Source organism: Rhinopithecus bieti, unplaced genomic scaffold, assembly GCF_001698545.2.
Source record: "Rhinopithecus bieti isolate Rb0 unplaced genomic scaffold, ASM169854v2 scaffold_3033, whole genome shotgun sequence".
Classification (NCBI taxonomy): Eukaryota; Metazoa; Chordata; class Mammalia; order Primates; family Cercopithecidae; genus Rhinopithecus; species Rhinopithecus bieti.
In genome coordinates, this window is record NW_016803877.1 from 1 (window position 1) to 12,192 (window position 12,192).

Consider the following 12,192-nt stretch of genomic DNA (forward strand, 5'->3'; position numbering starts at 1 on the left):
AAAGAAACACTCAGGTATACGAAAAGACTTGTATATTTCCACAATACCATGTAACCGGGTCTGCCCACTGCCATCATCTTTTGCTACCATTTCCACTGATTTATAATCTTCGAAATGGGCTAGTGTTTCATTGGAGGATTTCCATTCTAGCATTAGTGAACTGAAATTATCAAACTTTCTCCTATGTTGATCAAACACTGCTAGTTCCAGGACTGTGTCCCTCAGTCTTGACACAGGAATCTGCATTAAAATAAAAGTAACAAAACAAAATTTAAAATCAATAGCCTAAGAGCTGGTAAGATATCTCTAAAGCTAGGGATTGAGTTTTCTCTCAATATTTTTACCTTAACAATTTGCAAACTTTTGCTATTGAAAGAACAATATAATAATTACCTACATACACACACTTCACCTGGATTCACCAGTTCTTAACATTTAGTTACATTTGCCTTTTCTCTCTCTCCCTCTCCTTCCTCACCTTCCATATATGGATGTTATTTTGTTTTGTTGATGTAGGCATCATTGCACTTCACCCCTAAGTATTTCAGCATGTATCCTAAGAATATGAGAACATTCTGCTACGTAAGAAACAGGTATCACACATAATAATATTAACACTAATTCAATGTCAGCAAATGTATAGTCAATATTTTCATTTCCCAAAACATCGCCCCAAAGTGTTTTTAAATGTTTTTTTAGTTTAGATCTAGAAGTTAATAAAGGTGTATGCATGCATTGTATTTGTTTACCTCTTTAGTATATTTTAATCTAGAAAAGGCACATTTGCCCTTTTTTGTTATTGTGTTTCATGGTATTGAATTTTTTGTAAAGTCCAGGCCAGTTTTTGTTTTGTTTTTTTGAGACAGGGTCTCTCTCTGTTGCATGGGCTGAAGCACAGCAGTGTGACCATGGCTCATTACAGCCTCAACCTCCCAGGCTCAAGTCATCCTCCCAATTCAGTCGCCTGAGTAGCCAGGACTACGGGTGTGTGCCACCACATCTGGATAATTTTTAAAATTTTATTAATTTTAATTTCAATTTATTTTTAAATTTTTTTTTATTTCCATAGGTTTTGGGGGAACAGGTGGTATTTGGTTACAAGAGTAAGTTCTTTAGTGATGATTTGTGAGATTCTGGTGCACCCATCACCCAAGAAGTATACAGTGGACCCGACCTGTAGTCTTTTATTTCTTACCCCTCTCCACCTTTTCCCCTGAGTCCCAAAGTCTATTGTGCCATTCTTTTACCTTTGCATCCTCATAGTTTAGCTCCCACTTATGAGTAAGAGCATACGATGTTGGCCGGGCGCGGTGGCTCAAGCCTGTAATCCCAGCACTTTGGGAGGCCGAGACGGGCGGATCGCGAGATCAGGAGATCGAGACCAACCTGGCTAACATGGTGAAACCCCGTCTCTACTAAAAACTACAAAAAAAAAAAAACTAGCTGGGCGAGGTGGCGGCGCCGTAGTCCCAGCTACCTGGGAGGTGAGGCAGGGAATGGCGTGAACGGAGGCGGAGCTTGCAGTGAGCCGAGATCCGGCCACAGCACTCCAGCCTGGTGACAAGGCGAGACTCCTTCTCAAAAAAAAAAAAAAAAAAAGAGCATACGCATGTTTTGTTTTTCCATTTCCTGAGCGTACTTCACTTAAGAATTAATAGTCTCCAATCCATCCAGGTGCTGCCAATTGCATCAATTCCTTCCTTTTTTTTTGAGATGGAGTCTTGCTCTGTGCGCCAGGCTGGAGTGCAGTGGCCACAGTCTTGGCTCACTGCAATGCAACCTCTGCCTACCTTGGTTCAAGCAATTCTCCTGCCTCAGTCTCCAAGTAGCGGGTTATTAAGGTGACGTGCCACTATTGCCGGGTCTAATCTTTTTGTATTTTAGTGGGAACGGATTTTCACTGTGTTAGCCAGGGATGGTCTTTTTTTTTTTTTTTGAGGACGGAGTCTCCTCTGTCGACCAGGCTGGAGTGGCAGTGCCGGAATCTCGGCTCACTGCAAGCTCACCTCCCGGGTTTACGCCATTCTCCTGCTTCAGTCCTCCTGAGTGCTGGGACTACAGGCGAAACCGCCAACCCCCCCCTCGGCCCGGCTAGTTTCTTCGTATTTTTTAGTAGAGACGGGGTTTCACTGTGTTAGCAGGATGGTCTCGATCTCACCGGACCTCGTGATCCGCCCGGTCTCGGCCTCCCCAAAGTGCTGGATTACAGCTTGGAGCCACCAGCCCGGCCCAGCCAGGTATGGTCTCTGAATCTCCTGACTCTGATCCACCGCCTTGGCCTCCCAGAGTGCTGGATTACTGGCGTGAGCCACCACATCCGGCCCTATTCCCTTCTTTTATATGGGCTGAGTATTCATCCATCGTGCGTGTGTGCGTGTGTGTGTATCACAATTTCTTTATCCACTCGTTGATTGATGGGCATCTCAGTTGGTTCCACATCTTTGCAACTGCAAATTGTGCTGCCATAAACATGTGTGTGCAAGTATCTTTTTCATAATAATGGACTTCTTTTCTCTTGTAGATACCCCAGTAGTGGATTGCTGGATCAAATGGTAGATTTACTTTAGTTCTTTAAGTAATCTCCATACTGTTTTCCATAGTGGTCATACTGTTACATTCTCACCAGCAGCGGAGAAATGTTCCCTGTTCACCTATCTACACCCAACATCTATTATTTTTGATTTTTTTAATATGGCATCCTTTTTTTTTTTTTTTTTTTTTTTTGAGATGGAGTTGCCCATCTGTTGCCCAGTCTGGAGTGCAGTGGTGAGATCTTGTCTCACTGCAAGCTCCGCATGCCAGGTTCACGCCATTCTTCTGCTTCCGCCTCCTGAGTAGCTGGGACTACATGCGCCTGCCGCCATGCCTGGCTGATTTTTTGTAGTTTTAGTAGAGACGGGGTTTCACTGTGTTAGCCAGCATGGTCTTGATCTCCTGACCTTGTGATCTGCCCTCCTCGGCCTCCCAAAGTGCTGGGATTACAAGTGTGAGTCACTGCGCCCAGCAATTATGGCCATTCTTACAAATAAAAGCATAAAGTGGGGAAATGACACCCTATTTAACAAATGGTACTGGGATAATTGGCAAGCCACATGTAGGAGAATGAAACTGGGTCCTCATCCCTCACCTTATACAAAAATCAATGTGAGATGGATCAAGGACTTAAATCTAAGACTTGAAACTATAAAAATTCTAGAAGACAACATTGGAAAAACCCTTCTAGATACTGGCTGAGGTAAGGATTTCATGACCAAGAACCCAAAAGCAAATGCAATTAAAACAAAGATAAATAGCTGGAACTTAATTAAACTAAAGAGCTTTTGCACAGCAAAAGAAACAGTCAGCAGAGTAAAACAGACAACCCACAGAGTGGGAGAAAATCTTCATAATCTATACATCTGACAAAGGACTAATATCTAGAATCTACAATGAACTTCAACAAATTAGCAAGAAAAAACCAAACAATCTCATCAAAAAGTGGGCTAAGGACATGAAGAGACAATTCTCAAAAGAAGATATACAAATGGCCAACAAACATGAAAAAATGCTCAGCATCACTAATGATCAGGGAAATGCAAATCAAAACCACAGTGCGATATCACCTTACTGCTGCAAGAATTTTTTAATTTTTTGTGGAGACGGGGTCTCACTGTGTTGCCAGGACTGGTCTTGAACTCCTGGGCTCAAGCAATCCTCCCACCTCGGCCACCCAAAGTGTGAAACCCGCATCTCTACAAAAAATAAAAAAGATTAGTCACGTATGATGGTGTGCACCTGTAGTTGCAGCTACTCAAGAAACTGAGGTGGAAGGATCACTTGACCCCAAGTTCAAGGTTACAGTGAACTATGATTGCACCACTGCCCTCTACCCTAGGTGACAGAGTGAGACCATCTCAAATAAATAAATAAGGGCCAGGCATGGTGTTTCACATCTGTAATCCCAGCACTTTGGGATGCCAAGGTGGGCGGATCACTCGAGGTCAGGAGTTCAAGACCAGCCTGGCTAACATGGTGAAACCCTGTCTCTACTAAAAATACAAAAATTAGCCGGGCATGGTTAATTACAGGCATGGTGTGTGCCTGTAATCCCAGCTACGCAGGAGGCTGAGGCACGAGAATCGCTTGAACCTGGGATGTGGAGGTTGCAGTTAGCCGAGAATGCACCACTGCACTCCAGCCTGGGTGACAGAGTGAGACTCTGTCTCAATGAATGAATAAATGAATAAATAAATACATTCAATGTTATACTGGAGCAGGCTCATAGGTAAGCTGATTGTTAGCATTTCTTTACAACTTTGAATAGTGATATCATATTGGTAATCTGAAATCGGCCATGATGGGAATATTAACACCATAGAATTTGGCACATGTTACAAATTGGGTGCCCCTTAGTATTTTTTTTTTTTTTGAGAGTCTGTTAAAAATTTACTTGCACATAATATCAGGTTGCACCACTATTAGTGATGCCAAATTTGATTATCTGCTGAAGGTGGTGACTGCCACTGGAGATCTCTCCAGTATAAAGGTATGGTTTCCCCTGTGTGGGTGATAATTTGAAATCTTGAGACTATCCCATTTCCCAGCAAGCTTTCACTTACTAGTCTTAATATCCATTGATGATCTTTACCAGGATCAATTATTACAAGGAGGATTAGAAAATCATAAATTTCTAATTCTATGATTCATTTTATATAAGCTGGTATTTTCCCGGAAAAGAGCATCCTTTCTTCTCTTCCATCCTCCTTCTGTTCCTTCCTTCCTCAATTCATTTCTCTTCTCTTTCTCTCTCCTTCTGTCTCTCTTTCTTCCTTCATTTTCCTCTTATAATCTTGAGCGTCACTATGGGATCATGTTTTTTTTTTTTGAGACGGAGATCTCACTCTGTCACCCAGGCTGGAGTGCAGTGGCACGATCTTCGCTCACTGCAACCTCCGCCTCCCCAGTTCAAGTGATTCTCCTGCCTCAGCCTCCGAGTAGCTGGGACTACAGGCGCCCGCCACTACACCTGGCTAATTTTTTGAGTATTTTTAGTAGAGGCGGGGTTTCACTATGTTGGCCAGGCTGGTTTCGAACTCCTGACCTTGTGATCCACCCGTTTCGGCTTCCCAAAGTGCTGGGATTACAGGAGTGAGTCACTGCACCCGGCTGGGATCATTAAATTTAAGTTGATATTTCTGTCATTATTTTTTAAAAGATATTTAAGGGGTGCAAATGCAGATTTCTTACATGCATGTATGACATAGTGGTGAAGTCTGGGCTTTTACTGTAGTAAACATTGTACTCAATAGGTAATTTTTCAACCCTCTGCCATTATTTTTTGGATGCTCAAATTATCTACAATTTGGACAGCAGGGGTCCCTTCAAGTCAGCTTCTTTTTGAGAATTCACCATTACTCTTTGAGCGCTTCTTTGCTTTTTTTTTTTTTTTTTTTTTTTTTTTTTTTTTTGAGACGGAGTCTCGCTCTGTCGCCCAGGCTGGAGTGCAGTGGCCGGGTCTCAGCTCACTGCAAGCTCCGCCTCCCGGGTTTACGCCATTCTCCTGCCTCAGCCTCCCGAGTAGCTGGGACTACAGGCGCCCGCCACCTCGCCCGGCTAGTTTTTTGTATTTTTTTAGTAGAGACAGGGTTTCACCATGTTCGCCAGGATGGTCTCGATCTCCTGACCTTGTGATCCGCCCGTCTCGGCCTCCCAAAGTGCTGGGATTACAGGCTTGAGCCACCGCGCCCAGCCGTCGCTTCTTTGCTTTCTAACACAAGTTGTTTCAGAATTATTGTGCACTTTCCCTACTGAGCTGGAATCAACTAGTTCTCCAAAATGCTCTGATTCCTTTAAATGGGGACTAGTATTTAGAAACCAAGATGTTTGTACATCACTATTGGGATGTAGGCCCTTTCAGTGAACAAGCTTGTAAATAAAATTTGTTTAAAAAAAGTATCATAAGTTGTACAGCAATTTTAAAACATGTCTGTAAACTCTCATATATATGTGAGACATACATATACATATATATACACACACATATACACATTCTTTGACAAGATGACTCAATGACTCAACATCATAAATATTCCACTTATTCCAAGTTAATAAATAAATTTAACATAATCTCAATAAAAATACCAGGAACACAAATAAATATTTACCAATAATTAGCTGTCCATGAAGCTAATCAAGCAGAGACTTTTAGTGGTCACACAGGTCAAAGAGTACAGATGTTACAGAACTAGTTCAGAAAAGTCACTAAATAAATGTTCTCAGCAAAAACAAAAAAACACAAGCAACCACAAAAGCAGGGGAGAAGAAGAAGCTTATTTCAGAGTTGCTACATTACATTATACAAAATGTTGAGTTTTTAACAAAAGATTATTAGAAATGTAAAGGAATAAGTGTGACCATACATGAGAATAAAAGCAGCTTCCATAGAAACTGTCCATGAGAATGCCCAGACATTGAGCTTACAAGACAAATACTTCTTTTTTCTTTTCTTTTCTTTTTTTTTTTTTCTTTTTTGAGATGGAGTCTCACTTCATTGCCCAGGCTGGAGTGCAGTGATGCTATCATAGCTCACCGCATCCTGTGCCTCCTGGACTCAAGCAATCCTCCCACCTCAGCCTCCCAAGCAGCTGGGACTACAGGCATGCACCACCATGCATGGCTAATTTTTGTATTTTTGTAGAGACAGGGTTTTGCCATGTCACTCAGGCTGGTCTTGAACTCCTGAACTCAAAGGATCTGTCCACCCCGGCCTCCCAAAGTGCTGGAATTACAGGTATGAGCCACCATGCCTGGGCCAGACAAAGTCTTCTTTTTTATTTTTTGAGACAGAATCTCACTCTGTCACCAGGCTGGAGTACAGTGGCCGAGATCTTGGCTCACTGCAACCTTCATCTCCCGAATTCAAGCGATTCTCCTGCCTCAGCCTCCCAAGTAGCTGGGACTACAGGCATGCGCCACCATGCCCGGCTAATTTCTGTATTCTTAGTAGAGACGGGGTTTCATCAGATTGGCCAGGATAGTCTTGAACTCCTGACCTCATGATCCACCCACCTCAGCTTCCCAAAGTGCTGGGATTACAGGCGTAAGCCACTGCGCCCAGCCAAAGACTTCTAATTAACTTTACTGTCCAAAGAACTAAAGCTATTCATGTTTGAATAACTAAAGGAAAATACAAAAGTGGTATCACATTACATAGAGAATACCAATAAAGAGATAGAAGTTATAACAAAAAAGAACCAAAAAGAAATTCTGAAGTTGAAAAGTACAATAATTGAAACGAAAAATTAACTAGAAGAATTCAACAGCAGATTTGAACAGGCTGAAGAAAGAATTGGAGAACTTGAAGATAGGTCAACTGAGATTATCCAGTCTGATGAATAAAAAGAAAAAAGAATGAAAAAAAAAGAACAAACATCAGAGACCTGTGGAACACCAGTATATGTATCAGTATATGCAAAAAGGGAGTGCTAGAAGGAGAGGAGATAGAATAGAGGAAGAAAGAATATTTGAAGAAATAATGGCCAAAACTTACCAAATTGATGAAAAATGTAATCTAAACATTCAAGAAGCTCAAACAACATCAAGCAGAATAAATTCAAAAAGATTTACATCTAAACACATCATAATCTGTCTGTCCAGAGTCAAAGATAGAATCATAAAAACAGAAAGGGAAGGGATTCACCCCTCATTAAGGGATCTTCCAGGCCAGGCGCGGTGGCTCAAGCCTGTAATCCCAGCACTTTGGGAGGCCGAGACGGGCGGATCACGAGGTCAGGAGATCGAGACTATCCTGGCTAACATGGTGAAACCCTGTCTCTACTAAAAAATACAAAAAACTAGCCAGGCGAGGTGGCGGGCGACTGTAGTCCCAGCTACTCGGGAGGCTGAGGCAGGAGAATGGCGTGAACCCGGGAGGCAGAGCTTGCAGTGAGCCGATATCCGGCCACTGCACTCCAGCCTGGGCGACAGAGTGAGACTCCGTCTCAAAAAAAAAAAAAGAAAACAAAAAGGGATCTTCCATGGGATCAATAGCTGATCTTCCATTAGAAACCATGAGGACCAGAAGGCAGTGAGATGACACATTCAAAATGAAAGAAAAAGGGCCAGGTGTGGTGGCTCACGCTTGTAACCCTAGCACTTTGGGGGGCTGAGGCAGGTGGATTGCCTGAGCTCAGGAGTTCGAGACCAGCCTGGGCAGCATAATGAAACCCCATCTCTACTAAAGATTTTTTTGGTTGTTGTTATTTATTTATTATTTATTTTTGAGATGGTCTCGCTCTGTCACCTAGGCTGGAGTGCAGTCGTGCCATCTCTGCTCACTGCAACCTCTGCCTCCTGGGTTCAAGTGATTCTCCTCAGACTCTCCTCCCAAGCAGTTGGGACTACAGGTGCATGCCACCATGCTTGGGACATTTTTTGGTACTTTTAGTAGACACAGGGTTTCACCATATTGGTCAGGCTGGTCTCAAATTCCTGACCTCAAGTGACCCGCCTGCCTCAGCCTCCCAAAGTGCTGGGATTACAGGTACAAGCCACTGTGCCCGGCCACTTCTTTCTCCTTTTTCTTTCTTTCTTTTTTTTTTTTTGAGATGGAGTCTTGCTCTGTCACTGAGGCTGGAGTGCAATGGCACAATCTTGGCTCAATGCAACCTCCGCCTCCCAGGTTCAAACGATTCTCCTGCCTCAGCCTCCCAAGTAATTGGGATTACAGGCATGCACCACCATGCCTGGCTCCTTTTTGTATTTTTAGTAGAGATGGGGTTTCGCCATGTTGGCGAGGCTGGTCTCAAACTCCTGATCTCAGCCCCTTGACTGCTGCCCCATTCTACAAGCCACAGCAAATACAGTCCTAAGACAGAGGGACTCCTCTGGTGGGACCCTGCCTGGAGTGGCGCCCAGGCATTTAAAATTAGCTGAGTGTAATAGCACGCACCTGTGGTCCCAGCTCCTGGAGAAGCTGAGGTGGGAGGATCACTTGAGCCCAGGAAGTGAGGCTGCAGTGAGCCATAATCATGCCGTTGCACTCAGCCTGGGCAACAGAGTGACACCCTGTCTCAAAAAACAAAAAACATTGGACACCAAATCTCAGTGGAATTTCCTGTTTGGTAAACACATTGATGTCTTCCACCTGATATGTTTTCACCACATCCTAACTCCATGGAGAGGGCATGGAAGCTCCATGTCTGGGACTCTCTAAAGATCTTTCTCCTTTTGTATCCTTTATAATGAAACTGTGAGTCATTCTAACAAACTACCAAACTTTTTGGTCAGGAGTGTGGGTAGCCTGTGAGTCCCTCAATTTGCAGCTATCATCCAAAGCGAGGGCAGTCTTGTTGGGAACTGCGCCCTGAAAACTGTGGAGTCTGAGCTAACTGCATATTGGTGTCAGAATTGCATTGTGGTATTGCTAAGGGTCAATCTATTAAAAAGATATAACGATTGTAAATGCGTATGTACCTAATAACAGAGCCTCAAAATACATGAAGCAAAACCTGACAGAATTGAGGAAGAAACAGACAATTCAATAATATTTGGAGAGAGCTTCTAGAGAGTTGAACAGGTGGAGATTCCCAGAGGATAGCATGCCGAGGGAGGGCATGGAAGCTCAACACCCCATTCCTATACCACACCCTATGTATCTCTTCATCTGTGTCCCTTACAATATCCTTTATATATAAACTGGTAAACATAAGTAAATATTTCCCTGAGTTCCTTTTTTTTTTTTTTTTTGAGACGGAGTCTCGCTCTGTCGCCCAGGCTGGAGTGCAGTGGCTGGATCTCAGCTCACTGCAAGCTCCGCCTCCCGGGTTCACGCCATTCTCCTGCCTCAGCCTCCCGAGTAGCTGGGACTACAGGCGCCCGTCACCCTCGCCCGGCTAGTTTTTTGTATTTTTTAGTAGAGACGGGGTTTCACCGTGTTAGCCAGGATGGTCTCGATCTCCTGACCTCGTGATCCACCCGTCTCGGCCTCCCAAAGTGCTAGGATTACAGGCTTGAGCCACCGCGCCCGGCCATATTTCCCTGAGTTCTATGAGTCACTTTGTGTCCATAATTGGTTCCTTCCGGTGGGTTCTTCGTCTTGCTGACTTCAATAATGAAGCCGGAGACCCTTGCAGTGAGTGTTACAGTTCTTAAAGATGGTGTGTCTGGAGTTTGTTCCTTCAGATGATCAGATGTGTCTGGAATTTCTTCCTTCTGATGGGTTCGTGGTCTGGCTGACTTCAGGAGTGAAGCTGGAGACCTTCGTCCTGAAGCTCTTAAAGGTGGCGCGTCTGGAGTTGTTGATTCCTCCCGGTGGGTTTGTGGTATCGCTGGCTTCAGGAGTGAAGCTGCAGACCTTCCCAATGAGTGTTACAGCTCCTGAAGGTGGTGAGTCTGGAGTTGTTCGTTCCTCCTGGTGGGTTCGTGGTCTCCCCGGCTTCAGGAATGAAGCTGTAGACCTTTGTGGTGAGTGTTACAGCTCATAAAGGTAGTGCAGACCCAAAGAGTGAGCAGCAGCAAGATTTATTGTGAAGAGCAAAAGAACAAAAATTCCACAGCCTGGAAAGGGACCTGAGTTGGTTGTGCTGCCGCCTTGGGGGCCGGCTTTTATTCCCTTATTTGGCCACGCCCATGTCCTGCTGATTAGTCCATTTTACAGAGCGCTGATTGCTCCATTTTACAGAGTGCTGATTGGTCCGTTTTTACAATGTGCTGATTGGTGCGTTTACAAACCTTTAGACACAGAGCACTGATTGGTGCGTTTACAAACATTTAGCTAGACAGAAAAGTTCTCCAAGTCCCCACCTAACCCAAAAGCCCAGTCAGCTTCACCTCTCAACTTCAGCAAATTAATTGAACCCAAAGAGGAGGTCAGGGGAACCCCAACTTGAGGCCAGTTGGTAAGAAGTTCTGGAGGCCTGGATTTGAAACTTGTGTCTTAGGTGGGGGCAGCCTTGGGGACTGAGCCCTCAACCTGTGAGATTTGACGGTAGCTCCAGGTAGATAGTGTCAGAATTGAATTGGATGACACCCAGCTGGTGTCTGCTGCTTGACATGTGGGGAAAAACGCATACATCTGGTTACAGGAGTCTTCTTTTTTCTTCTTCCCTCTCTCATATTTTTCATGAAACAGAAATCTTCTGTGTTAATGATTGTGGTGGTGTGAGAGCAGAAGAAAAACACAGTTTGAGAGTTTTTCGCGAACAATTGGCGTGAATTAGGTGGGATTTGATAGAATGGCACTGTGGCACAGAAACATATGGTTTGGGACGAGAAAGGATGAAAGGATGGGGGACGAGGAACCTTTAATTCCTGGGTGGCTACCTTGTTATCCATGGTATGAAACTGCGGCTGTGCTGTGTTCAGTTACTAAGGGTAAAAGTTAACCAGTGCAATTTAGAGATGGTGGTAGACTCAACAGGGTGGTAAACGCTGTTGTTTTTTCTTTCCTTTTTCTTTTTTTTTTTGAGACAGGGTCTCACCCTGTCACCCAGGCTGGAGTGCAGTGGCGCAGTCTTGGCTCACTGGAGCTTCCACTTCCCAGGCTCAAGCAATCTTCCCACTTTAGCCTCCCCAGTAGCTGGGACTACAGGAGCACTAACGTTACCATGCTTGGCTAATTTTTATTTTTATTTATTTATTTTTTTTTGAGGCAGAGCCTTGCTTTGTTGCCCAAACTGGAGTGCAGTGGTGTCATCTTGGTTCACTGCAACCTCTGTCTCCTGGGTTCAAGCGATTCTCATACCTCGGCCCCTGAGTAGCTGGACTCACAGGCATGCGTCACCACACCTAATTTTTGTATTTTTAGGTTTCACCACCTTGGCCAGGCTGGTCTCGAACTTCTGACCTCAAGTGATCCCCCCGCATCAGCCTCCCAAAGTGCTGGGGTTATAGCCATGAGCCACTGCGCCCGGCCTTAAATTTTTTGTAGAGACAAGATCTCATTATATTGCCCAGGCTGGTTGAGACCCTGCTTTATTTATTTATTTTAAAACTTTTGTCTATTTATTTATTTATTTATTTTGAGACCAGGTTATGAGACTGGCTAATTTTTGTATTTTTGGTAGAGATGGGTTTTGCCATGTTGCCCAGGCTGGTCTCCAACTCCTGGGCTCAAGTGATCCACATGCCTTGGCCTTCCAAAGTGCTGGGATTACAGGCATAAGCCACTGCATCCATCCGGGACCCACATTTTTTTAAAAAAAAAAAAAAAAA

General features: G+C 44.0%; 1 protein-coding gene across 1 annotated transcript in view; it reads right to left on the reverse strand.

The window, feature by feature from the left end:
• Positions 1-20: 20 nt before the first annotated feature.
• The window catches only part of LOC108517660 (nuclear pore membrane glycoprotein 210-like), a gene marked incomplete at its 3' end in the record, with an annotated part of 78,048 nt that continues 65,876 nt past the window's right edge, over positions 21-12,192 (reverse strand). The window contains 1 exon segment of the mRNA XM_017855749.1: positions 21-240. Within this exon segment, the coding sequence (XP_017711238.1) occupies positions 21-240 (220 nt within the window).